Consider the following 26,206-nt stretch of genomic DNA (forward strand, 5'->3'; position numbering starts at 1 on the left):
GCTTAGGCGATCCGAACGGTGGAGAGACGGACGAGTAGAAATCGCAGGGACTACAGGGGCGGCGAGCTAGAGATCTCCCGCTTGGGCAGCCTCAGCCTAGGGTTTCAGGTTCCAGGTTGACGTGTAGGACTGCCGAGGTTCTGTACATATGTAGTAGGTGCTAGGTGCAAGGTGCAGTGCTAAAATGGTACGGAGTAGACCGGCGCGGCTGAGAGGGAGAAGCAGGGGACCTTTATCAAGAATGTCAGTTGACTCTTCCTTCTTCACATTTGAGGCCAACGGGAGGTGTTGAGGGGCAGTGTGTCCTAATGGCTGCTGCCTCCCAGATCACCTCGCATTCAATTCGCTGGCGACGAAGCCTGCGCCGTACAGAAGCTGGATAGGCCACGCAGCGGCTTCGCTTGGCTCTTGTCGCTTCGTCAGCACCGAGTTGGCATGGCAAATCGAGTGAGTGGCGGGCATTTGGCTATACTGACTGCAGTAGCTATACACCACAAGGGCATGGATGGTCCTTTCGTCGTCATCCGCTACCGGTCACGCACGTCCCTCGTTCTCGATGGTTGCGCGGCCCCAGGTCTGGGTGACGAGGCTGTGCAACATCACGTTTGCCACTATGGAACCGCCACTACGTACTACAGAACATGTCAGACTACCCTACTCTGTACGATCGAGAACGTCTATTGCCTGCATCGAACAGTGTCATCTTTCTTATCTAATGGTGGGACAGCCTCTGAGCGCTGAAGGGCCATACCCAGTACGGAGTACCTACTACCTGCCCATCCCCCCTCCTAGTCACTATCACCCACTGAGCTTCACCATGTAAAGCTCTCTTCGTTCATGTCCATGTTCGCCTTGTGCATCCTCGTCCGCACCGCCGCTCTGACCTCGTCCGCCAATGCACCGGGGCCACAGACACTGACCATGACTGCCCCAACCCTCGTTGGAATCACCTCGTCCAGAATAGTCCCGGGATCGGCCCGGCCTTGGATTAGTTGCATTGTTGGCTTGCTCTTGCTGCTGTTGATGTGATGCGCCGATCTGCTCACATAGATCATGATCTTCAGGATTTCTCGGCGGCCTTCCATGTGAAGAATCTCCGTCATCCACGGTTTGAGCCATTCCATGGCCTCAATATCTCGAATCGACCAGACCAGAACGATCTTGCGCGTCGCCACAGTTTGTGCCTGCGCACCTGCCAGCAGATGTCGAATTTGCACGAGATGGTGAGTGATCCCGCCACCACCAGCAAACATGACAACGGTTCCGTAGCTCTCGAGTGAGTCGTGCCCGGCATATGGCCCTTCCAAGAAGCCGCTCAGATGGAGTCTTGCATTGGGACTCTGTCGGGCCGTCTGGTAGAGTTTCCTCGTCATGCCTGTACGAGCAACCATGATCAGAGAGACGCTGGTGGGCGCCTTGGAGACCGAGAATCTCCGACCAAAAGACTGTCTCTCGACGGTGTTGGGGGTCTTTGGGCTTAGCGGTCGAGGGGAATGGCCCACGGGAGGTTCGGATTCAATGTTCGTCCAAGCCACAGAAAAGGGATGCGACATCCACAGTGATACCGCCGGGATGTAGGCATAAACATGGCTGCCCGGACGGATGGTAATGTGTCGCGGTAGCTGAAAAGTGACACGACACGCGTCCCCCGGCAAGGCTTCGACAAATACTGTTGTGACGCCGCCTTTGCGGGAATAATTGAGATAAACTAGCCTTCCCAAGCGCCAAAGCCGCTCCACCATCCACAAAAGAACTGCCGTCAGTATTGAAGGGTAAGCGGGTAGTTTCTTCACGTCGAGGTGGACGTAGACACCCAGGAGGGCGACGAAAGCCAGAAGTTGGTGCAGGTGCAGGAATGTCTCGTAGAAGGCATGTCGGATGACAGAGAAGGAATGGAAGGGTAGGATGATGATGGCGACCATACCAGCCAGACCAAACTGGAGGAAGGGGTTGTGGTTGAAGATCTTGGGAGTCGCATCATCTCCTTTGGCGAGTATGTAGGCGGCCATCCATGCGAAAAAGTGGATTGTGGATTCAATGGCTACAATCCTCCCAATCCAGCGATGAAACAAGTTGAAAGTGTCGAAGCTGACCTTGAGAATCGGGATGGCGATGTTGTTCCTCGAAGCCAGAACAACAAGAGGGATCAGGTTGACTGTGGCTAGAATACCACTTCGACCTCGGAGCTCTGCCAACAATGCGCCTTTCTCTGGCGCTCTCCAGTCAAGAAGCAGACAATATACCAGGTTGGAGACCGCATAGAGGCTGAGTAGGAGAAAGTGGATGCGGCCTGGTAGAGTACCGTAATTGACGGCGCTCGACATCTGGAATTCTCGGTTGTGCCGCTTCTTGAGAAGGGGCGCAAAGACGACATGCTTCTTCAGCCACGGCCAGATCCAAAGACGGTCGATGGTATAATATTTCTGCTGTGATGGAGTGGCCGTCATGCAGTAGATGTTCCGGATAAACGACACGAAGAGTTGAACCATGCGCAGTATCAGCACTATGCTGACAGCGATCAATATCGACAACCACAACATCCTGACCAGCTGGGAATCCATCTTCAAATTGACACCATGCAGTCCAGTATAGAATTGAGGAGTGTTGGGTGGATTGCTGCCCGGTCCTGCAAAATTCGAGAAGGTGAGATTTCTTGAGGTGCCGTTCCCGGGATCTTGAAATCTGAGGTTACTGAGGGGAAGATTGCCATCTGCGAGGTCTCTTGTGATATGGTGGTGGTGGTGTTGATGTGTTTGCTTCCCCATACGCAGAGCAACATGTCGGAGTGTCTTAGAAGCTGTGTCCGGCACAACTGACACTGGGAATCCCATTTTTCCTGGTTCGTTTCCAAACAGGTCAGTTCCAAGGTTCGGAGGATGTAGTGACTGGATGTGCATGCTTCGCCTGACGCAATTGTCTATTTGGACTTGGGATGCTCAAAGCCCGGCCTTCTTTGTCTCGAGGCAATGCTGAAAGCTGGATGGCTGCTTTGTCTGGATCACGTCGGTAACAAAAAGGCAAGACAAAAGATTTTTTACTGTCCAAGATAACTTTTGTGAGGATCTCAGACATCAATCAACACCAGCGTGGAACAAAGAACAGAGGTGTGGTCTGTTAGCGAGTGGGTGAGTCAATAAGCAGCCCAAAGCATGGTTGAATAAAGGATATCAATAAACAACAAGTAGCACGTGACGCGCTCAATAACACAGACGGCAGAAACAGGATGGAGCGGTGAGTTGTATACAGACCACCCTTTATTCATCATTCCCTGAATAAGGGGAGGAGGTAGCCCGCAGCACGACGGCAGCCCATCTGGTGATCGGTTGTGATGTTCGAGGCTCTAAACACGATTCGGTCGCATTGCAATGCTATATTCCTACCTGTGAACCTAGCCTGAACTGTTCCAGTAGGTAAGAGTGCCCCTCCCTGCACACAATTGCCCAGAGAGTCACCGAATCCGAAAGGCAATGCCAGAATGGGCGAGGTTCAAGCCTGCCGGCAAACAGTCCTGCCTGAGAGATGAGAGGACGACTCCTGGTGGAGGTCATCCCACAACGGCATGGCGGCTGTTTTGAACAACCGCGGCACAAGATACCGGATCAATGAGCGAAAGACATCAGGATTCGAGTCAACAGAGACAGCGAGGATAGAACGTTTAAGGTGGTTACAGAGCCTTTGATGTCGTCGGTCGTCGAGATTGGCGGGCTGCCGGCAAACCTTCCACGGCCGTTTCAAATGACAGGGAGGCCTGGAAATATAAGTCTTTTCATTTCTTTTTTGCCTGCGCTGGTCAAAGGTATTGTCAACCTGAATGATGAACTCGTCTGTAGCTCAACACCAAACCTGGGTCTAAGTGTAGCAACAGTAGTGGAACAACAGCTCCAGAATCACCCTACCGCCCCATCCATCCTCCGTCGATCGTCAACACCTCCCCACTCACATAGGCACAGGCATTGCCGGCCAGAAACACGACGGCGCCCTTGAAGTCCTCAGGCTTCCCCCATCGGCCGGCTGGGATTCTTTCCAAGATCTGCCTGGCTCTGGTCTCGTTCGCGATCAACGCCTCGTTCATATCCGTGTCGATATATCCCGGCGCGATCGCGTTGACCTTGATGCCCTTGCTGGCCCATTCGTTGCTCAGCGCCTTGGTCAATTGGCCCACCCCGCCCTTGGAAGCCGCGTACGCGGGTATGGTGATTCCGCCCTGGAACGTGAGAAGAGACGCCACGTTGATGATATTGCCTCGGGACTGGCCCGGCGACGGCTCCGGTTTGGACAGCAGATACGCGCCAAAGTCACGACACAGGGTGAAGACGGTGGTCAGGTTGACTTGTAATACCGAGTTCCAATCGTCCAACGGGAACTGGTGTGCTGGGTGGCGCTTCTGGATGCCGGCGCATGTCAGGAGGATGTGCATGTTGTGGCCGGCCTTGACCAGCCCGGGAATCAGCTTGTCCACGGACGACTGGTCTGCTAGATCCGCTGTGACAATGGTGGCCTTGCGGCCGAGTTCCTGGATCTGGTTGTAGGTTTTCTTATTGCTCTCGTCTCTCTGTTTTCGGTTTCCAAGTGTCAGTAGACCTGCGTTGAGATGGCAGCGGCATGTGCGTGACCGCCGTCCCTACCTGTACCAGAATGATATCTGCTCCTGCTTCTGCCAGCGCCAGCGCCATCACAGCACCAATGCCTCTTGTGCCACCTGTGACCACGGCCGTCTTGCCGGTCAACGAGAACAGTTTGGTTAGCGCATCCATGACCGGGGATTAGCTTGTAAGATGCGACGGAATCTCGCGAGTTTTCCTTCGTGAGCGACGAGTGCTAACAGACAGTTTGGTTTGTTCAAAAGACCCTCGAGAGAAACAGACACACCGGGTCTTGGGAGTAAAAATAATAACTCACACTACACTTCTTGCATCGCGGACATCGAGGACATCTCCAAGCAGTAATTTGCGGCGACGAAGGCTGAGGACTCCATCTTGGGGGGAGAGCAGGTGATGTGACTGGCCGCCTCGCAGGGTCACTGTGCGCCTGAGCCTCCCCGGCCGTCGGCTTTTGAACGTCAGTCCCCGACATGGGGGGCAGCTCAAATGCCGGCGTCGGCCCTTTAGCCCCGACCCCGGAATAAAAAGGCCTGGCGGCCCTGATAGTAGATACAGGCCTGTACTGTCGCAGCCTCGTCGCATCTGGAGGGAAGGCCAGGCTGGGTTTCAGCTTCATAAACAACGAGATACCAATCCCCCCATCAACGGTACCGGCCTATACTTTAACAGTCCACCACCCTCGGCCAAAAGAGACCAATTACCGCTGATCGAGTGAGTTGGTCGAATTAAAGGTACAAAGATGACGAGCGCGAGAGATGCGAATGCCAATGTTGAATTAGAGTAACACGTCTAACAATCTTTGTTGGGAATGGCACTGTCATCTAACAGGAGGAGCATGATTCCCCAAACCAGCCCAACTGATGCATCATGCAAGATGCAAGACTCGGCCGGGGCACATTCGCTGAAAGTTCCAACTCCCACAGCGTACCGGCAGGATATCATCAGTGTCCTTTCTCAAGACGGCCGTCCATGGCGCTCCAATCCCAATACAGAGTGACCGGGTCTATGGTGTCGTCGTCGAGGAACCGCTGCACCTTGCCGCTCTTCCAGTCTTCCATGCTGAAATCCATATCCAATTGGACAGGAAAGATCTTCTCCTCCAGGAAATCATGTTGGGGGCAAGGGAGCAGATCGCTTTCATCATGAAAATACTCGTAACTCTTTGGAGCTATAATGCCAACGTCAATGTCGACGCCATCGGCCTTCAACTGTTGCAAGGCGAGAGGCAAATCGGGCCTATCCAGTATGGGGAGACTGTGTCTAGAGAAGTACTTCGGATTGCCAACCACTTTGTCCTCATCGATATCTTGCATGAAGGTGGCCTTGTCTTGACAAGCACGAGGGTGAGATTCGTAGCTACACTGATACGCCGCTATGCCGATGCTTCTGTCGGTGGTGTTGTAGATTGCAAACATAACTCTGTGTTTAAGGGGGTCGATGCTCTGCTTGAGGAACGAGGTGAGCGGGATCCCGATTTGGAGATCAAGGCTGGTCGATTCAAATGCGAGCTCCTTTTCGTCCATTTTCACCCCTTTGTGTACGACTTCGATATCATCGAAAGGCGTTGTGGAAGTGTTACCAGAGGTTTTGGCATGGCTGGGGCTGAATATGTTGAACGAACGGAGGGAGAAGACTGATCTGCTTGCTATGGGTATGAGGGATTAGAGAAAGCCTGTCCAAGTTTGAATTGGAGTTAGGATCAAGAACTCAAGACCACGCAGGTTTAAATACCTTGACCATTGACCCGCTCCTCCTTATCACCAGGCTGGACTCGGAGCCGAGTCACGAAGACAAGGAGTCAGTTGCACGGTGCAGTGTCAGCAGAGGAGCGGTAGCCTGGAGCGTAAGTCATAGTAGAACTGTATACTTGCTGGAGACCAACAGGAGTGGCACATTTCACGCATATATGGTTGTTGGAAGCGTTTGAAGAGTCAACGAGATCAATACCAAATGACACCACACGATCGGGGGTTGTTTGCAACGAGTGAATACCTGTATCTTTGCGTAGACCATGATAGACCATGTTGCTGTCTCGTTTGACGGGTCAAGGAGGGAGCCATCGATCAAACGGGCAGATGGTCTTCAGTGAGACCGTGCCGACTGGAAGATCAGACTGGGAGCCTGTCGAGTGTAGGACGGAATGGTATAGACACATCCAGATGTCCACTGTCAGTGCGACCTAGTTACCGTAGGTAGGTAGTCACCTACTACCTAGGTAGGTACTCATAGAAGGCAGATAGCAGGGACAACTCGGAGTTATATATCAACTATATGTACATATGTAATTACTTGCAGTACAAATTGAAGTTTTGGACTATCTCTTGGCGGCCTAAGACGATGTAAATCCACGCCGCTTCTACACCACCACCCACCACACAACCACACCTCCCTCCCTCTCTGCTCCCTCCCTCTCTGCTCCCTCCCTCTCTGCTCCCTCCCTCTTCTCCTCCCACCTCGTATCTCAGAGTATCCGTGTTCACCGCCCACCACCCACCACTCACCACTTACCCTTACTCATCTTCACTATTTCCCCTCCTCCCCTCCTTGGACTCACATTCTTCTTCCTACCACCCCGCCCCCTTCTCTACCCGACGACATCTTATACTCCTGCGTCAGAACAGGATACCTACTTCATGGCTTCGGCCTAGGACCTTATCAATAGCAACGAGTCCGATCTGGACTCTGTACGGGTACAGTGTGCTCTAAAAAGTCAATCCCAAAGCGTTCTCGACAGTGTCTGAAGCTCAAATATCGACCCCTCGCCCATGTTTGATGGATACATTTGTATTTGTTCCCGTTCGCTTGCTCCTGTCCAGGTGCCTTCCGGCTCGAAAAGCAATAAGCTCTCCCCCTGCCCGGAGGAAGTCACGTGTCAATGGCCGAGGGAATTTCCGGAACGCACCCTGCTGTTGCTGCTGAAGGTATTGCTTGTGACCCTGCCTCGAGGCCTCTATCTAGGGTTCTTTCGATTTAACTGATGATGCAAACTCTATAGACTGTCGGACCTGTAAGCGACGGAGAATAACTTGCGATCGCACCTTACCTGCGTGCCTCAAATGTGGCACGAGGAGTCTGGAGTGCCCTGGATATGGCGTCAAGCTCAAATGGGTAGGAGTGACGACGACTAGAGGGGGTTCCAAATGCACTTTCATCCCTTCTAGCACCGGCAATCCGCACATGGTTCCAACGCAACCCAGCCCAATGCAACCGATCCCAACGCAGTCAATGACGAAGCCAAACAGTCACAACCCACCGACCTACCCTGATTGTCTAACGGCGAATCCTCGCTGCTACAGAATTGACCCTGAACCAGACACCCTGCACCGGCAGCTTATGCATCATTATAGCCAGGTTGTGGCGCCCCAGATGGTCTGGATTGACTCCGTTCAGAACCCCTTCCGCCAGCTCACACTACCCCTTGCACTTGAGTCACCTGCCCTGATGATGTCGATACTTTCAGTAGCCGCAGGGGATCTCTGGACGCGATCACACAGTCTGTTAGACAGCGCCACGAATGTCTCCCAGCCTTGGGACAAATACCAGAAGAAAGCTTTGGGGCATCTGGCCGACCATTTGAAAGACGAAAACAAACTCGGCCAGGAAACCGACATCAACGCTTATCCCGGTACAGACCTTGCAAGCCCCATTCTAGCCGCTTTCCTGCTGGGCTCGCTGGCGATCAAGTTGGGCAATTCCACAGTTTGGAGACTCCACCTGCGCGCGGCATGGACAATGCTAGAACATTGGCACGCCTGTCCTTCGCGATGGTCCCTTTCGGTCGATGCTGTCAAGGAGTTCCTATGGCAGGAGGTATATTGCTCCAGAGTGTGGGAGTCGGTAACTACCTTCAAACCTCTGCAAGGCTTGGACGGAAATGACCATGATTTTGAGCATGAGGCTCCCTTCTTTCGGTACGCGGGGATCATTCGGAGGATGGCTGAGATGGAACGTCAAACGGCAGCAAATGCAGCTCTCGTTTCCGATATGATTTCGATCACCTCTCTGGAGATTGAGCTGGATACAGCAAGACAGCGCACCAGAAAATGTGGCGAATCACTCACTTTCCCGTCGGCTCGAGCGCGCATCGCGTTCGATTGCGTGGTGGAATTGTTTCATCATGCTGGGCTGCTCTACGCGTCTCATGTACTTTCACAGGATGACCTTTCCACAAGTGTTGCCGACAGATCACGCAGCCTTCTATTCATGCCCTTGCAGTCTATCGAAGTCACCGACATAATCGCCCAAGATCTGACCTGGCCGATTTTCATCGCCGGGACGGAGTGCCATGGCTGCTGTGAACGGCAAAACCTGGTGCGGGAACGAATGATACAGGTCATGCAGCTGAGTGGCGTCCTGGAGCGACCGAGACTACTTGAGTTTCTCCAAACCTTCTGGCAACTGCAAAGCCAAGACCCTCAAGCGTCCTGGATCAGCCTTGCAAGAGTGTGGGCTGAGTGTGGAGAGCCGATTTTGATCATCTGAAAAACATGTCACATGTACACTCAATCTAAGCCACCCGATCTTTGACTTTTGATTTTGTTGGGGAGGATATCTTCTCCGTCCATCTCCTCGATGCACAATCACTCACAGGTCGACTGTATCTTCATCTTCCACGCCATACAGGACTCTCATGGGGTCTTGATAATGATAGAACCCAACGCCTGGACGGCTAATACCATACCCAAGCAGTCTCTTCACTTGTGTGGACAATGGCCTTGCCTGCTCTACGGGGACCATCAGATATTGATTTTCCGATTGTCGGTAGTAGCCTTTGGTGAAGAACAAGCCGACATTCTCTCGAACCTCGTTTCTGTGGAAGAGACAGAAGGTCAGTGCTATCCACAAAGACGAGGAGGCCGTTGCGGGTTCACATACTCGGTGGTGTTCGCACCCCCTCCATGGTAAGTGTTGCCCAAGAAGATGAGAGCGTCGCCAATTTCCAACTCGGCGGGGACCGCCTCATAGACTTCAGGTGCTCGTTCCGGTCCCCAAACGTGAGATCCTGGGATCACTTGGGTCGCTCCGTTCTCCTTGGTGATCTTTGAAACGGCCACGATGCATCCCAGCATGGCTGGATGGTCTACGTTGCGAGTGTGCAAGTCTCTGTCACACATGACACATGCATCCATGTCAGCCATGCTATGAATCTTCTCAGGAGCAGTCGGGCCAAACAGCCACACTTACGCATCATCGCGGTGGAGGTCTTGAGCTCTTCCTCCGGGGTTGACTCTGAAGGCGGTCGTGGAAGAGATCTGGGGCTTGGCCGTGACAGTTCGCACCCTCTTTCCCACCCAGAAACTGTAGGTTGATGACAAGAGCTTGTCGACCACGTCGAGAAGGAGAGGGGTGGTCAGGTACTCGACGCATCCTGGGGAGATGCCGATCAGCCCCGACGCTCGCTTGGTCGTTTCCGGGAAGAATCCAGTCGGGTCAATCCGATCACTGTCGAAATAGGGCTTGAGCTCTTGCTTGATCTGCAACGCAAGCTCGGGAGTGATGAGGTTTTCGACAATGACGCCGCCGTCGCGCTCAATGACCTCGACTAGAGCATCGCCTGTAGTGGCCGAGTCATGTGCGTCGAAGCGTGCCAGCTGCGGAATTTCGGGCGCGTCACCAGACAATTTGGAGGTCATGGGCGTTGTATTGCCCGTCTCGACGACGGTGGTGGCCATTCTTATTTCCGTGGACGATAGAAGGGACTTGGACTTACAGGGTCGACTGTTGACTTGAGCAAACTTCAAACTTCCAACTTCCGGACCCGGTCTGGAACTGGAAATGTATATTATAAATATATGCGGCCCATTGACGACGCCAGGGGCCCTTTTCCCCTTCTCCACTTGCCAAGTCGACGTCGTTTCAATCGGGAGCCATCACCACGAGACCTGGTCCTTCGGGACCCAATCTTCTGCCGTCTTAGATCTTAGGGAACCTGTGTCAGTGTCAAGTAAGAGTCTCCCGGGCCGGCGTCCAGCTTCCTGTTGCAGTTCAGATTTCCCAACCCAACCTTCTCAGAGGAACAGACAAGCTTGACAATGAAGTCCTTGACACAGCACACGCAGACTCACAATCCCGGTTTCCCACGCGTTATGAATCCCAAGATGCAGCTATTCCGCAATAGGTTTAAATCTCTATCTCATGACCCGATGAAGTTAGCTGCACGGTCCACTGTCCAAGGCTGCTGGCGGGCAAGGCTCCGCCATCTACGTTTTCCGACCAATGGCTGTCTATGCAATTCTGTCTAGATAAGATGGTCAGCGGTCAAAATGGGGACTGACCATCTAGTATCTACTCTGTAGGTGCCTCAGGTTCAACCCAGACCTGGGGACAGTTTTTCTGCGCCAGCTCCTCGGCAGCCCGTCTCGACTTCACCTCATCCGATCATGGCCAGCTGGATCTGCTGTGGCTTATCTTCCCGGACAGATTCGACAGAACAAGCACACGGCACAGCCATGGTGATGTGCAGATAAGACTATCCGGAGCAAGCGTCTATAACTATCTCGAGGGAAGCATCTGAGTCTCCCTTTTCGGAAGCAGACAGACTGGATCATTCTCCCAGCAAGGATTTTTGCTGCAAAAATCTGCAAAAATCAAGATGGAGGCCTCACCGACTTCAAGTCCACCCAGCCTGGTTGGACGTTTTGTCCCCCGAAACTCGAAAGTCTTGATTGTTCTCGTGATCATCTCTTGCTTGGTCAACTCGATGGTATATCTATGCCACTCCTAGTCCCACCAAAGTGCTTCTTGTGCTAATGATGACTCGACCACCAGACGATGGGCTATGATGGCAATATGATGTGAGACGAGGAATCCGGATTTCCCCTACCTGGAATGGAAAATTACTGATCGGATTTCCAGGAATGGGCTGAATATCCTGCCCTCCTTTTACAATGCCATCAGTCTGAACACGGCTGGTCAATCTGCCAACACCGGCATCATTGTACGTCTGGTCCCCACCGCCGCAATGGTCGACAGCCCTCTAGAACACCAGCAAACTGACACGTTCCTCTCTTCCTTCAGTGGGTCGGTGGCTGTGTAGCCGGATTTTTCTCCGGCCCGGTCCTGGATCGATGGGGACGCAAGGCCGGCATGGCCTGGGCCGTGGCCATCGCATGCATCGGGATTCCCCTCCAGGCAGCCGCTCAAAACCAGGCAATGTTCATCGTCTCTCGACTGATTGTCGGCATTGGTGTGGGTCTGAGCTCAGTGGCCTGTCCAACCTACTGCTCCGAGGTGGCGCCTTTACGCTGGCGAGCCTTTTGCCTGGGCCTGTACTACTCCTTCTGGTATGGAGGTGGTATGCTCGCGTCCGGTGTCACCTACGGCACGGCCAAGATTATGAGCTCGTGGGCGTGGCGTCTACCATCGTTACTTCAAATCATTCCCGCCCTGCTCTGTCTGGTCGTGCTCCCTTTCATCCCGGAGTCCCCCCGTTGGTTGGTCTACCACGGTCGCGAAGCCGAAGCTCTGGAAGTGCTGGCCATCATGGCGGCAGACGGAGATGTGTCTGATCCTGTCGTCATCACGCAATTCAAACAGGTGTGCGACACGGTAGCCTTCGAAAAGGCGAACAAGCCCAGTCAAAGCTGGCTCGACACGGTCAAGACACGGAACAGCCGAAAGAGGATGATCTTGGCCTGTTCGTGTGCTGTGTTTGGCAATATGAGCGGAAGTGGTATCATCTCGTAGGTCAAGGACTCATGATGCCATGACCGCCGGCGCAGTTGAAGCCTACGCTGACTTGTCCCTCTGTTCAGATACTACCTCGGTACCATGCTGAGTCAAGCCGGCATCACGGATACGACGACCCAGCTCCAGATCAACATCTACCTTTCCGTCTGGTGTCTGTTCACCGCCGTGCTCGGCTGTGCCCTGGCGGATAAAATCGGGCGGAAGATGCTGGGAGCTGGAACGCTGTCCATCTCTTTGGTTTTTCTGTACCTGGTGGGGGCATTTACCAAATGTAAGATTGGCCGTGCCTGTCATACTCGCTCTGGAGCAATGAGTATCATTGGTATGATATCAGCTGACGAATTTTACTTCTAGTATATGGCTCTGGAGAAAACTGGTCCGGTGTCCTCGCCACAGTAGCCTGTATCTTTCTCTACCAAGGTAAGTTAACTACACGAACACGATTTACCTGCACAGGGACTGACGAGTTTTCTTCAAGGTGTCTACGCATTTGGTTGGTCCACGCTGCTGGTCATGTATCCGCCGGAGGTGCTCAACTTCAGGTATGTATTGTACAACACACGAACGGCCCAGCTCTCCCTCTGTCCACTTAACTAACATCACTCTTCTATCGTAGTCTCCGAGCCAACGGCATGAGTATCTACACATTCTTCTCGAATGGTGCAGCGTGAGTACCCTCGATCCTTCCAATCGCTGCCCATACCGACCCTATTTCCCGTGTCTCTGTCTGATTCAGCTTTCGGCGGATCTCATCTCTCCCCAGTCCCAATCCCGAAAGTCATAATTCGGATTCGAAACTGATGCTGACCGACTGACCCATTTAACCTGACCAGCTGTATCGTCACGTTTGCCTTCCCATTCGCGCTCGAGAAAATTGGCTGGAAGACATACATGATCAACGCGACCTGGGACTTTTTGGAAGTCTTGTTCATCATCCTGGTGTGGGTGGAGACGAGCAACAAGACTCTGGAGGAGATTGACGAGCTCATCGACGGAGAGATGCATTTCGACGCTCCGATCCTGGTCGCCGTCATGGCCGGGGATGTCGAGGTCACGGCGGACAAGGTGATGAGGGCCAGCAGCACTGCCGAGGGCACCTCGAAGGCAGGCAAGGAGGCCATTGCTAGTACTACGGTCATTTCGGAGTGAGCTCGGAGCTGTGAGCTGTGAGGCTCTTGCACTCGACAGCTCACTGGTATGGTAGCTGAGGGGATCCTGCCACTCTTCCAGTTCAGCTAGAGGGTTTAGTCTTGTACAGCAGTTGGGAGGTCAGGTTCTCTCCGGTCCGGTCAGCTTAGCTTAGCTTAGCTTTTGACCGTATCAGGGGTCTTGCAAGGGTTAAAGGTCAACCCCACCGGAATCGTCTTCAACACTCGGTTTCGGCTTCATGCCCATCCATGTTCGTACGGACCGGACCGTCAGACTCAGACCGTTGCCGCTGCCGTTGCGGTTCAACCATCGATCCCTGGGAGGAGATTATGGAATAGTAAGCTACGGCCCTGATTGATGGTTAGGTGTTGGATGTTGGGTGTTGGTTGTCCGACAGCTAAGTCAGGTCTTTGTTACCTTCAACGGCGAGACTTGTAGCAGACTATGATACAGAATAGAATGAAATGAAATGGGAAGAAATAGAATGGAAAGGAAAGAAATCAAATGGAAAGGAAATGGAAAGAAATAGAAAGGAAAGCAGCTCGAGACATGAGAAGACAAGACGAGACGTCGCAAGCATGTCAAGATTACATATGTAGTTCACACGCTCACATCTCTCACTTGATGGCCATGGCAGTGGCTGTGGCTGTCTTGTAGACTAGGATATGGATCTGGATTCTCAGGATCCTGTCATCAGGTAGGTGCCCGTTTCCGTTTTTTCCACTTTTCATTCTTGGTTCCTAATTTCCTCCAACTTGAAGCCTAGTTTTGTCAAACTTAGGCACTCCCAGCCTTGCTCTTGCTCTTTTAACCAGAAGGTTAACCAGAAGGCTAAGGCTGGTTTAGGCATACTATCTCTACTATATAGTATGTGCTCCCCCTGGAACCCTTTGATAGAGAACAGAACATGGAATATGGAACATTTCAACCTTTGACAGAAGCCTGGTTTCGGGACTACCACCACCACCACCACAGATTCAACTTGCGGCTCACCAGTCACTACACGGATTCAAGTCCATTCACCCCTTTCGGCACCAGCTCACCACACGGATTCAAGTCCATTCACCCCTTTCGGCTTCTCCGCCAGGGTGGTGATGCGGAAGCCATGTCTCAAGCCTTCTGCGCCGTCATTCACGTCGTAGTCGGAAATGGCCGTGTGAGAAGTCACTCTGTTGTCCCATAGCGAAACGGTGCGGTCGTCCCATTTGACTCGGACTTGGAAGTCCTGGCCTTGGGAGATATGCTATTAACAAGGTGTTAGTTAGTGTTGGTTAGTGGACTACCTTCACACCACATCACACCACATCAAACAGAAAGGACTGGGGAAGAAGGCACCACACCACACCACACTAAACAGAACAGGACGGGGAAGAAGGGGGAGGAGATGCTGGCAGTGGCACCACACCACATCAAACAGAACAGGACTGGGGTGGGGGAGAAGATGCTGGCAGTGGCAGGCAGGACTTCAGTTATTGGGATCGCCTCACCTTGAACAATAACTGAAGAATGGCATCGGATTCCTCGTCCTTCAAACCAATAATTTTCTTGGTGAAGCCCGGATTGACGAACAGCGCCTTCTGGCCCGTCACAGGGTGGACTCGCACAATAGGATGGTCCGACTTGACCGGCTCGCGGCGAACATGCTTGCCGTCTCGTCGGGCCCCGTCAGCCTGCGGAAATCCGCTGTGCTCAGCCCGCAAGCCTTCCAGCAGCTTCTTAATTGGGTCGGAGAGACGTTCGTACGCCACCACCTGAGATGTCCAGCCAGTGTCACCTCCACTGCTGGGGACTTCGAGCAACGTCAGGATGGTGACGCCCGGCGGTTGATGTTCGTACGAGACATCCGAATGCTGTCCCGTGGTGGTCAACTTGGACGAGCGGGTTTGGGCCCGATAGAGGTTGTCTGGGCCTAAATAGATGTTGTGGAGCTCAATGTGGTCTTTCACATGAGCACCCACCGGCTATGAATGAAACCAGTCAGTCAGTCAGTCCCAGTCAAGTCAGTCAATCTAAGTCAGCCTTGACTGGATCTTGTCTTGCACCGGAGAGGATTTTGTCTTGCACAGGGGCGGATCTTGCTTGCACTCGGGCAGATCTCGTCTTGCACTCGGGCATCGGGTCAGCTCAGATCAGGTCTGGTCTTACATGGATGTGCAGGGGCCCAAAGTAGCGGCCGAATTCTTTCTGCTTCTGCGGCCCAATGTCCTTGAAGTCCTGGTCTCGGAACACCACGACACCCCGCTCGGCGATGAGCAAGGCCAGCTCGTTCTTCTGAGCATCGGTCAGTTGTGATAGCTGGAGGCCTCGGATCTCAGTGCCAATCCGGGGCGTGAGTTTGGTCACGGTGACATTGTCGGCATTCAGCAGATTGGGCTTGGCTGGGTCGGCGTCAAGGCCCCGGTCACGCACTTCGAACGGTTGCGTGGGCGGGAATGTCGTGGTGGTGTCGTACACGGGAAGATAGTCGGTATACCGGGACTAGAGATTCGGAAAGTGTCCCTCCTGTCAGTCAACCTGCGCATTTGCTGGCTATAGTATAGTATGGGTGACGAATGTATGTGCGCAACATACCCCTACATGCGCCTTTTCGTCGAATGCCTGCGTAAGGACGACTTTGGTTTGCTGTTGGGTTTCGGTACTGGACATGTTGGATAGTTTGTTGTCCTGTCTGCTGTCTTGTCGACTCTTGGTGTGCTCGATGTAGGATAGGGATGGAGATAGGGGTCTGGATAGGGATAGGGTAGGCCTGGTTGCAATCTCACTGAAATCGGATGACACTGACCAGATACCACTGTTATATTTAATATTCCATGTTTTCCATTGAAGCGGGCAATTGCTGGCTTGAAATACTGTACCCCTCATGAACCACGGTTGATAACGACATCGCAACTTGAAATCACACAACCTCGAACCCATCATGTTCACGTCTTCTTCGTTTCAGGAATCCTCTCTGCTGACCAATCATCACGATATCGATGTATTTAGGCACGACATACAGGATTGCGACATGTAAGTCCATATGCAATCCGGTAGTGGAGCAGAAGGAAGTTCTTGTATGTTGAGTGGTGGTGGTGGCCGTCACTACAACTTCCACCACTGGCATCCTCACAACAAACCGGATAATGTCACCATTGTGTAAAACAAATCTGTCTCTTAATAGTACTCCGTACATCAACAGCATAATCCAGTTCAGGTCGTGACCAGCTAAGGTAATACGTGACGTGGGCCAAAGATGTGGCTGGTAGTAGAGGTGCCGAGGAGTCCTCAGGTGGGCACGAGAGGCTTATACCACATAGCTCCTAGAGAGGTTACTGTCACACTGTAGGTATAGATTCCCAAGGGCGTAGGCGATAGGCTCTCAGGCTTAGGGGCTTAGGGCTTAGGAGGTTCTCCCGGTAACTTATTAGACGCCTGAGCCTAGGAGGTTACTATAGCCCGGGGGTCTCCCTAGCCTAAGCCCCTAAGCCCTAAGCCCTAAGCCTAAAAACCCCATGACGAGTAAGAAATAGGTGCCGTCGGGGTGACGCTGATCTGGCCGCGGGGTTCAAGTTGGCCGTCCCTCCTCTTGGCGGATGTAGCTCCGTAGTCCGTATACTCCGTAGTAGTATTACTGCGAAGTACTCGTACCACTAGGTCCCTCGCAAATCTTGATGGGGAAGAATATCCGACAACTGGCGGCGTCGGTGCCTGAAAAGACAAGCGCCTCCCAAACAAGACATGTTCCGGCGGTCACAGAGTGTGGGGATTCAGTGTCGATTTCCACGGAATACGAGGTAGTATCTGGTATCTACTGAGGGTCTCCGGAGGACACAGATGCTGTACCAAGTATCAGTGACGGGAGAAGAGGATGTATACTGAACGAAGAAGACACCTGCACAGGGGTGAAGTCGCGGTGTTGATATAAGTATGTGTATCCCTACCTGCTACCTATACACAACACTTCCTCCATCTCGAAACACCACGCGCAGTCTGTCTCTCTCATCCGGGCGGCGAGATACTAATATTACAGTGGTCCTCCGTACTGTCTTAGTACCCCGCAACCCGGCCATTCATGCATGACGGAGGACAGCGGCCGCAGGCAGCGTAAAGTACAACATAGTCCCGTCTACCCAATTTCTCCTCTCCTCTTTCTTGTCGGCCATGTCCAGGTCGACATCGACAACCACCCTGATCCATGAACACCCCGTCGACACCACCTCCACCTCCCTCCGAACTACCACTCCCACTACCGCAGCCATGGCCTCCGAGACCAGCATCTCCAAACCCAACATTGGCGTCTTCACCAACCCCAAGCACGACCTCTGGATCGCCTCAGCCTCGCCCTCACTAGACCAGGTGCAACAAGGCCACGACCTAAAAGAAGGAGAAGTCTACGTGGGGGTCAAGTCGACCGGAATCTGTGGCTCGGACGTACACTTCTGGCATGCGGGATGTATAGGTCCCATGATTGTGACGGGCGACCACATCCTTGGCCATGAATCCGCCGGCGTGGTGTTGTCGGTACACCCGTCCGTGACGACCCTCAAACCCGGCGACCGCGTGGCCATTGAGCCCAACATCCCCTGCTTCGAGTGCGAACCGTGCCGGACCGGTCGGTACAACGGGTGCGAGAGCGTGGTATTCCTCAGCACGCCTCCAATTGACGGGCTGTTGCGGCGGTACGTCAAACATCCCGCCGTCTGGTGCCACAAGATCGGGGATATGAGCTACGAGAACGGCAGTCTGCTGGAACCGCTGTCGGTGGCGTTGGCCGGGTTGGACCGCGCTGACGTCCGGCTCGGCGACCCTGTGCTGATCTGCGGCGCCGGGCCCATCGGCCTGGTGACGCTGTTGTGCTGTCAAGCCGCCGGCGCCTCCCCGTTGCTCATCACCGACATCGACCCCGGACGGCTGCAGTTTGCGCAGTCGCTCGTCCCGCGCGTCAAGACCTTCCAAGTGCCCCTGGACAAGTCGGCGGAAGAATGTGCCGCCGGCATAGTCGAAGCCATGGGAGGCATCCGCCCCCGCGTGGCCATAGAGTGTACGGGGGTCGAGTCCAGCGTGGCCAGTGCGATCTGGAGCGTCAAGTTCGGCGGCAAGGTCTTTGTCATTGGTGTGGGCAAGAACGAGATGAAGATCCCGTTCATGCGCCTCAGCACCATGGAGATCGACCTGCAGTACCAGTACCGCTACAGCAACACGTGGCCGAAAGCCATCCGGCTGGTCGAGAGCGGCGTCATCAACATGGACAAACTGGTCACGCATCGATTTAATTTGAGCCAGGCCACCGAGGCGTTCAAGACTGCCAGCGATCCCAAGAGCGGTGCCATCAAGGTGCAGATCAAGAATGATGACAGTTTATAGAGAGGGGGATAGAAAATAACATGCCAATTCAAATGCCAGTACGAGGTACCAGAGATTTGTATTATACGCAAGATTGTCGATTTATACTAGAAGTCAGATATTGTCTGTCGATTTGTACTAGAAGTCAGATCGTCGACAGGCTGGTTAGTCTGGCTTTGAAATAGATTTCCTCGAAGCGGTTTTGGTACAGATTTCCTTGAAGAGCTTAGCTTGTGATAGAAAGACTGAAAGACCTGATAGACATCTTGATATACATGTTGACTGACAGACCTCCCCAGCTCTGCATATCAATCGCCGTGGAGAAAACCTGCATACACTGCTGTACCATTGCTGTACCATTTATTATCATGGCGAATCCTTTCCGTCGTATGGACTGTACTGGACTATACTGTACTGGACTATACTGTGCTGTACTATATTCTGACCTCAGACCTCTCTCACATCATGTCTGAAGGACTCACGACCCCAGCCGGCCGTGATCTCCTCGAGGAGCTCATATCAAACAATCACCACCCCAGCAGTGATCTCTTCCCCACTCAGCCAAAGCCGCACAGCAGCAACCTGCTGCTCATACCAAGCGTGCATAGTTTCGTCCTCAGCATAGCCCAGATACGGACTCAGCAAGACACAATACAACTCCGGACGACACGACCCTAGAACCGGGGCCAGCGCCCAGGAAGCATAGACTCGAGGGTAAGAGGATTCTAGGTAGAGTCAGGGACGAGGGGCTAAGGCTCTACGCCGACGGGTAGGCTAAACAATCACCACCCCAGCCGTGATCTCTGCTCCACTAAGCCAAAGCCGCACAGCGGCAACCTGCTGCTCATACCACGCATGCATAGTTTCATCCTCCGCATAGCCCAGATGCGGACTCAGCAAGACACGACTCCGACCGCCGCGGCCCCAGAACCGCGGCCGGCGCCACGGACTATCTGGCGGCAGGGGCTCTGTGTCAAAGACGTCGAGGCCGACGGCGGCGATAGCGCCGGTCTCCAGGGCCTCGAGCAGATCGGGCTCGTGGACCAGCGGACCGCGCGACGTGTTGACCAGCACGGCGGTCGGCTTCATGACACTCAGTTCCGACTTGGCCACGATGCCGCGCGACCGCTCGCTCAGCACGTAGTGGATGCTCAGGACGTCGGCGCGGCGGAACAGCTCGGCTTTCGACCCGGCCACTTCGAACGTGCCCGCGGGCAGGCCGCGCCCTGTGGCCGCCGCGTCTGCTTGCGCTTGTGTCAGGTTGCTCGACCACGCTAGCACCCGCATGCCGAATCCCAGGTGGCCCGTCACCGCGGCTTGCGTCCCTAGTCGCCCGAGCCCGAGCAGGCCGAGCGTCTTGCCGGCCAGAGATGAGACGAGTGCTGGATTGAAGTTTGAGTGGTTGCCTGGGTTGGTATCGGCAGTGGCAGTGGCAGTGGCAGCGTCGGCGGTAGTATCAGTATCAATATCAGCATCAGTGGCAGTCTCGTCAGTGTCGTCAGCGACAGTATCAATGTCAGTCTCGTCAGTCTGCCATCCATCCCTGGTCGTCTTGAGCCTCGTATCCCCCACCACAACATTCCTGACCAAGCCCAAGATCAGCGCCCAGGTCTGCTCGTTGGTGCTGTCGTAGCCCGGCACCGCGCCAGACTTGGCCCGCGTGCCGACCAGGCGGATGCCGAGCTCCTTGCACGCCCCGACGTCGATGGCCGCGTTCTTCGCCCCCGTGGTCAGCAGCAGCTTCAGGTTCGGCAGCCGCGACAGTACTGAGCGCGGGAACTGGGTCCGCTCGCGCATCGACGAGATGATGCTGAAGGGCTGCAGGCGGGCGATGAGCGCGTCGTGTTCGTTGGGGAGACGCGCGTTGAGCGTGGTTGGAAAGGAGTGGATTTCTAGGTCGAGGTCGGTGTTCTTGATACTGCTGGCCAGACGCTGAAAGTACGCCGGCGCAATGTTGGCGTAGTCGTCGAGAATGGCCAGCTTGATGGTTTTTCCTTTGGCTTTGTCTTTGGTAGACGTGGACGGTAAAGACCGGGAAGCCATGGTGAACTCGAACTCCGGGTGATCCTAGTTCTCTATAGGTGTAGGTGTGCTGATCAGAGATCCGAACCTGCCGGTGTGAGATATAAGACAGTATATCTATCTATTCGGAGAAGATGAGGGTGAAGCGATAGACGGAGACGGGTCAGGACGGGTCGACGGTGATGACCAGTAGGCAAGGCAAGGCAATGACCATCGAGATATGAATACCAGGTAGTAGTTGGGACAGTAACAGTATTGATATTGCCGAGTCGATCAATGGGCGAAAGTGTCAATGTTGGTCTTGTATGGTGCAATCTGATCCAATCCGTGCTCGTCCCCGATCGGGGCCTGGGTGACGCCGCCCTAATTCTACTGATAAGACGTCTTAAAGCAGCCTGTTCCGGCCGATAAGAAGAATGTTCCCCTCTATTCCTCCCTCTCACGAGTCACCCATCCATCCTTGTTATCAATGTACCTATATGTACCTATATGTACCTATATGTACAGTACTCATCGCATCTATGTGTACTCCGTATGTGTACACCATATGTGTAATTGATAAACGCGGAATATGATATGCGTGGATACTGCGAATCCAGTCCAGATCGCACATGTATACCTAGGTAGCGAGAGGGGAAACTCCCCCCACCTCCCCCGACTAATTAACGTTGTCTCGCAACTTCGTTTTTTGCCAACGTGCAAGTCTGAGCACGCTTTCGACCATGTCAACATCGAAGGGCTCTTAATCCTCGTTCCGCTGTCGAAATGTGTGTGTGTGTGTGCGAAGTTGTCCTCACAGGCTCTAAACCAATTTTGAACCTGACCACTACTTTTAACAACACACACACCATCGAAAACTGTATCTCAAATCTCGGCGAGCTTCGGTGCAACGAGGGCATCATCAACCGTCAAGAAGACGTTCCCATGGTTGGTACCCAGTACTTCTTGTGGATCTGTCTAATTCGGCCTTTAGTCGTTCACTGTCGAGACCCTCGAACAAGACACAGATTTCAGCGACGCGCAGAAGACTCCGAAGTGGATCGTAGGGGAAGGTCAAAAAGTCCGGTGGCGTTCCTGCTTTATCTATGTCTTTGCGAAAGGCAACACATCAGATCCCACCCATACATATCAAAGGTGTGACGGGCAAGGAACAGTCCCGAGAGGCATTGAGCTATATTTCGGTGGCATTGGGGCAGCGTGAAGATAATATGATAGAACAAGAGCATAGGGCACCGTGCTATCGAAGTTTCAGTTTGTCCGCTATTAGAGTCCCTTCCCTGAGTCCCAGAGACAAGAAGATAATCGCCATATCATCGGCTCCTGCGACATCACCATCGATACATATGAATACACTCCAGCGCGGCTAGAGACCAGCCCCTTAGCCCCTTTTCAGATATTTGCCTTGGCCAAGTCGGTGAGTAAACTACATGTACAGATACGGAGGACCCAGTCAACACTTGACCGATCACCAAACTACTTATACTATTTGCAATCGCCATGGTCGTTTCACCCAACATGAATACCCTGATCTTCCTTATCCCTGCGCCTCGATCGTCCAGCGATGTTGGAGGGAGATTATGCATCTGCCGAGCAGCTGTTGATGGATCTGAAAGCGCTGGAGACGAAAACAAAAACCACATCGCACACCCGATAAGGATTGTAAGGGTGTTGCAAGGCGCGGTCGGGGCGTTGATCGAGCACAGTCTGAGTGAGCACTACTTTGTGTTGACAGATTAGGAGGCATTGTACAAGTCCATTTACGCCGCCACTCTCATCCAGTCTACTTTGCTCTTATGCCGCCGTAATAGGAGGAGTCTTTCCATCTCTTGAATGCTTTAAAACTGAGATCCGTTTGATTTGCTCTTCTTTTCATATACTTGAAGGTCGTGCCAGTGGGGGGCCAACCTGAAATAGCCTGCTTAGCGTGGCGTCTGGGCGGGATAGTGCCGCGCCGGGTCGGCCCATTAAAGCCGGGCCCTTAGGCTCCCTGCTAGATGGTCATAATTGGCTCTAACGGGCGGATTAGCACGATTTAGTCGAGTAGTCTCCGCGTCTAATAATACGTGGAACGACGTATCCGTATCTTCAAAGTACGGATACAAGTACCTATCTACGAGACCTACGTAGGTAAGGTAGCGTCGCTCGACTTTGATTTGTTACGAGAGGGTGGAATGGATCAAGAGCGTGAGTACTAAGTCCTCAGGGTCTGTAGATTGCTCATGATTCACTCGTGTTACTGCTACCCAAGACCTCGGAATTCTTGACTCGTGCTACTGCTACTACTTAAGACCTAGAAATCTTCCAAGACCACCGGATTTCTAGACAAATCTATCGGTACATCTCACCAAAAGTATTGACCTTGTCCTCAGCAACACGTTGAACGGCTTCATGAATAGGAACTTCACCGCCCGAGACCTCAAACACACAGCCGATGGTGGCCGGGTTCTCAATACAAGCAACGAAAACATCCGCCACGTCCTTTCTGCTTACTTTGGGAGAGAAGCCGGCGAATCCAGCCTTGACCTTTCCCGTCGGCTCATCGTCCCCATACCAGGTGGGCCGAATAATGGTATAATCCAGCCGTCGTCGCGAATTCTGCTCCACGAGGTCCTTGTCGGCCTCGAACTTGGCCTTCACGTATGTAGGCACCGCGCCCCATAGCTTGTCACTGGATTTCCGGTCCTCTTCGTTATACCAGGTGGGGGATGGCTTGTCACGATTTCTCGCATCGATGGTTGAGATGGTAATGAGGCGCTTGGTGCCGTTCGCTTCGGCCATGGCGTCGAAGACACGGATGGCCGTGTCGCGGTCGACGAGGATGCTGAGGTTGGGGTCTTCGAATCCTCGTAGGCCTGCTCCTGCGGCGAAGATGACTAGGTCGGGCGTGGAGGTTTGAATGGTTGCCGTCAGTTCGGCTACTGTTGAGTCTTCCAGCGACTGAATGATGGGTGTGGCGCCCAGTTCGCGAAGTTCAGGGACGTGATCTTCTCGTCTGATAACAGAATAGACTTTGTAATCCTGCTTCACTAGACTTGCTGTAATGAACTTGGCCACTTTGCCAGAACCACCGAAGATGAGGACGGAAGGCATGTTTTGTAGGAACAGAGACGGAAGGTATGTTTAGTAGGAACAGATTGAAGGTATGTTTAGTAGGAACAGACTGAAGGTATGTTTACTAGTAGGAACAGAGATATTTGTTGGGACTACTATATGAAATGAACCTACCTCCTGAGTCTGGAATTTATATATACCTAGTACCCCATAGTTGGTTCTCTCTTGGGTTAGGTAATTTCAAGCTTACGTCCGTATGCTTCTGAGTCATACTCCAGAGTCAGACCGGTGCGTTATGGTGGAGAAATTGTCAAATACGCTGTAGCGAGTAAATCTTCCCTAAGTCTGCCTAGGTAGAGAAGAGGTACCTATAAGAGAAAGTCTTGAATTAGGCAGCAGCAAGACTCGGCGCGGATAGACTATATTCCGAGTGTCAGATGGCTAAGTCACCTGATGCAATATTTGAATCAAATAGAACCGTGGAGGATGAGGGGGGGGGGGGGGAATTTAAGGGCACCTGCCTTAGAGAGACGTACTGTATATATATATAGATAGATAGTAGGTGTTTAGACGGCTGGGCGTGGGTGATACAAAGGGGCCGTTCCGTTTGAATCTAGATAGATCTTCTACCACATTTCATTTATATATACGTATCTATAGATGCTGTGCTGTATGCTTGACACTATATGCCGGATTCTTCATACCGTCTAGGTCTGAGAACCTGACAGACGCTGTCACGGTTGACCCAAACTGTTACAGCACGACAGCCGCCAAAAAGGACGAAGTAAGTAATTCACTCGTGAATTAGCCACTTGGTGTATATAATCGTCACAGGTTACTGGATACTGGATACTATTGCTTGATGCTGTATGCTTGATATTGTATGCCGGATGCTGTATGCCGGATGCTGTATGCCGATGCTGTATGCCGGATGCTCTGTGCCGTCTAGGTCTGAGAACCGACAGACACTACCTCCCCCCCGTCCCAAGGTAGGTAAGAGCAGCAACCACCAAGGCATTGATGCCCGTAGTCAAAGTGGGCTGCAAGACCGGCGCGAAGAACGGACTATGGTTGACGGGGATGGTGGCCTCGTCGCCCCGTGCGACGGCCTCATCAAAGGCGACCTGGTCGACGCCGCCGAAGAACCAGAAACAATAGGGCCGGTCGACGGCGGTGGCGAGGATACCAAAGTCCTCGCTGCCGAGGGCGTTGGGGACGTTGGGATCGTGAGCGTCGCCGAAGTACGCGGTGAAGGCATCGTTGATGGAGTGGGCGACGGCGGCGTGGTTGACGGTCAGCGGGAAGGACGAGGTGGGCTCGAAGGACGGGTCGCGCGGACAGTTGGCGGCGAGACACTCGGCGCGCACGATGCGCTGGACGGCGGCGAGCACGCGGTCGCGCCACAGGGCGGAGACGGTGCGGATGTTGATCTTGAGCACGGCCTCGTCCGGGATCACGTTCTCGGCGCTGCCGGCCTGCAGGGCGCCGACGGTCACGACGGCCGTCTCGCTGGGCGGGACCTCGCGCGCCACGATGGTCTGCAGCCGCACGACGACGTGGCTGGCCACCACGACGGGGTCGATCGTGCGGTGCGGCATCGACCCGTGGCCGCCGCGTCCGTAGATGGTGATGCGGAAGCTGTCGGCAGCCGACATCAGCGACCCTGCCCGCGTCGCCGTCGTGCCCGCTCGCAGGGGCAGGACGTGCTGGCCCAGCACCACGTCCGGGATCGGACACGCGTGCCGCCCCGCGTCGTACAGCCCGTCGTCCACCATCGCCTGCGCCCCGCTGCCGCGCTCTTCCGCCGGTTGGAACAGGAACACGATGCGCCCGCTCCACGCCGTACGCGCCGACACCAGCGTCTCCGCCGCCGCCAACAGCGCCGTCATGTGGAAGTCGTGCCCGCACGCGTGCATCACCGGCTTCTCCAGCCCGTCCGTGTCGTCGCGCATCCGCTTCGTGCTCGCGTACTCCAGCCCCGTCTTCTCCTGCACCGGCAGCGCGTCCATGTCCGCCCGCAGCAGGATCGTCGTCCCGGGCCCGTTGTCCAGGATCGCGACCAACCCGTGGCCGCCGATGCCGGTGCGGATGTCGAACGAGTCGGAAATCTTGCGAAGCTGCGACGCCATCAGAGCCGCCGTCTCTTTCTCCTGCGTCGACAGCTCCCCGTGCTGGTGCAAGTGCCTGTACAGTTCTTCGTACGGCCCCAACGCAGGCCGGTGTTGGTCGAGGATCGAAGAAATCCACGACGACGACCGCGGCGACGGCGACGATAACGACAACGTAGCAGCGGCCATGGTGCAGACGTGGCTAGCGAAGAGTCTGAGACTGTTTGACTCAACAATAATGGACGAGACAATTGCAACAGACAG

At 53.8% G+C, this 26,206-nt stretch overlaps 11 protein-coding genes across 11 annotated transcripts; 3 read left to right on the top strand and 8 right to left on the bottom strand.

The window, feature by feature from the left end:
- Nucleotides 1-812: 812 nt before the first annotated feature.
- Nucleotides 813-2,831, bottom strand: A1O3_01150 (uncharacterized protein; the record flags this gene model as incomplete). The annotated part of the gene is made up of 1 exon (XM_007731298.1): nt 813-2,831. The coding sequence occupies one exon, from the start codon at nt 2,829-2,831 to the stop codon at nt 813-815; it is 2,019 nt and encodes a 672-aa protein (XP_007729488.1).
- A 1,061-nt stretch (nt 2,832-3,892) lies between these two features.
- A1O3_01151 (2-deoxy-D-gluconate 3-dehydrogenase) lies at nt 3,893-4,754 on the bottom strand (the record flags this gene model as incomplete). The annotated part of the gene is made up of 2 exons (XM_007731299.1): nt 3,893-4,552; nt 4,626-4,754. 2 exons carry the CDS (start codon nt 4,752-4,754, stop codon nt 3,893-3,895), a joined length of 789 nt encoding a protein of 262 aa, XP_007729489.1.
- A 788-nt stretch (nt 4,755-5,542) lies between these two features.
- On the bottom strand, nt 5,543-6,124 carry A1O3_01152 (uncharacterized protein; the record flags this gene model as incomplete). The annotated part of the gene is made up of 1 exon (XM_007731300.1): nt 5,543-6,124. The coding sequence occupies one exon, from the start codon at nt 6,122-6,124 to the stop codon at nt 5,543-5,545; it is 582 nt and encodes a 193-aa protein (XP_007729490.1).
- Nucleotides 6,125-7,967: 1,843 nt separating this feature from the next.
- A1O3_01153 (uncharacterized protein) lies at nt 7,968-9,083 on the top strand (the record flags this gene model as incomplete). The annotated part of the gene is made up of 1 exon (XM_007731301.1): nt 7,968-9,083. The coding sequence occupies one exon, from the start codon at nt 7,968-7,970 to the stop codon at nt 9,081-9,083; it is 1,116 nt and encodes a 371-aa protein (XP_007729491.1).
- Nucleotides 9,084-9,185: 102 nt separating this feature from the next.
- Nucleotides 9,186-10,273, bottom strand: A1O3_01154 (uncharacterized protein; the record flags this gene model as incomplete). Its single annotated transcript, XM_007731302.1, has 3 exons — nt 9,186-9,411; nt 9,477-9,704; nt 9,786-10,273. 3 exons carry the CDS (start codon nt 10,271-10,273, stop codon nt 9,186-9,188), a joined length of 942 nt encoding a protein of 313 aa, XP_007729492.1.
- A 1,099-nt stretch (nt 10,274-11,372) lies between these two features.
- Nucleotides 11,373-13,439, top strand: A1O3_01155 (uncharacterized protein; the record flags this gene model as incomplete). Its single annotated transcript, XM_007731303.1, has 8 exons — nt 11,373-11,395; nt 11,457-11,538; nt 11,619-12,283; nt 12,356-12,561; nt 12,645-12,710; nt 12,769-12,832; nt 12,907-12,957; nt 13,124-13,439. The coding sequence occupies 8 exons, from the start codon at nt 11,373-11,375 to the stop codon at nt 13,437-13,439; spliced, it is 1,473 nt and encodes a 490-aa protein (XP_007729493.1).
- Nucleotides 13,440-14,478: 1,039 nt separating this feature from the next.
- On the bottom strand, nt 14,479-16,085 carry A1O3_01156 (uncharacterized protein; the record flags this gene model as incomplete). The annotated part of the gene is made up of 4 exons (XM_007731304.1): nt 14,479-14,682; nt 14,927-15,400; nt 15,585-15,917; nt 16,011-16,085. 4 exons carry the CDS (start codon nt 16,083-16,085, stop codon nt 14,479-14,481), a joined length of 1,086 nt encoding a protein of 361 aa, XP_007729494.1.
- A 1,590-nt stretch (nt 16,086-17,675) lies between these two features.
- On the top strand, nt 17,676-18,782 carry A1O3_01157 (L-iditol 2-dehydrogenase; the record flags this gene model as incomplete). Its single annotated transcript, XM_007731305.1, has 1 exon — nt 17,676-18,782. One exon carries the CDS (start codon nt 17,676-17,678, stop codon nt 18,780-18,782), a length of 1,107 nt encoding a protein of 368 aa, XP_007729495.1.
- A 753-nt stretch (nt 18,783-19,535) lies between these two features.
- On the bottom strand, nt 19,536-20,804 carry A1O3_01158 (glycerate dehydrogenase; the record flags this gene model as incomplete). The annotated part of the gene is made up of 1 exon (XM_007731306.1): nt 19,536-20,804. One exon carries the CDS (start codon nt 20,802-20,804, stop codon nt 19,536-19,538), a length of 1,269 nt encoding a protein of 422 aa, XP_007729496.1.
- A 2,307-nt stretch (nt 20,805-23,111) lies between these two features.
- A1O3_01159 (uncharacterized protein) lies at nt 23,112-23,873 on the bottom strand (the record flags this gene model as incomplete). Its single annotated transcript, XM_007731307.1, has 1 exon — nt 23,112-23,873. One exon carries the CDS (start codon nt 23,871-23,873, stop codon nt 23,112-23,114), a length of 762 nt encoding a protein of 253 aa, XP_007729497.1.
- Nucleotides 23,874-24,802: 929 nt separating this feature from the next.
- A1O3_01160 (hippurate hydrolase) lies at nt 24,803-26,131 on the bottom strand (the record flags this gene model as incomplete). Its single annotated transcript, XM_007731308.1, has 1 exon — nt 24,803-26,131. The coding sequence occupies one exon, from the start codon at nt 26,129-26,131 to the stop codon at nt 24,803-24,805; it is 1,329 nt and encodes a 442-aa protein (XP_007729498.1).
- Between the last annotated feature and the right edge of the window lie 75 nt (nt 26,132-26,206).

Source organism: Capronia epimyces, assembly GCF_000585565.1.
Source record: "Capronia epimyces CBS 606.96 chromosome Unknown aczIQ-supercont1.1, whole genome shotgun sequence".
NCBI lineage: Eukaryota > Fungi > Ascomycota > Eurotiomycetes > Chaetothyriales > Herpotrichiellaceae > Capronia > Capronia epimyces.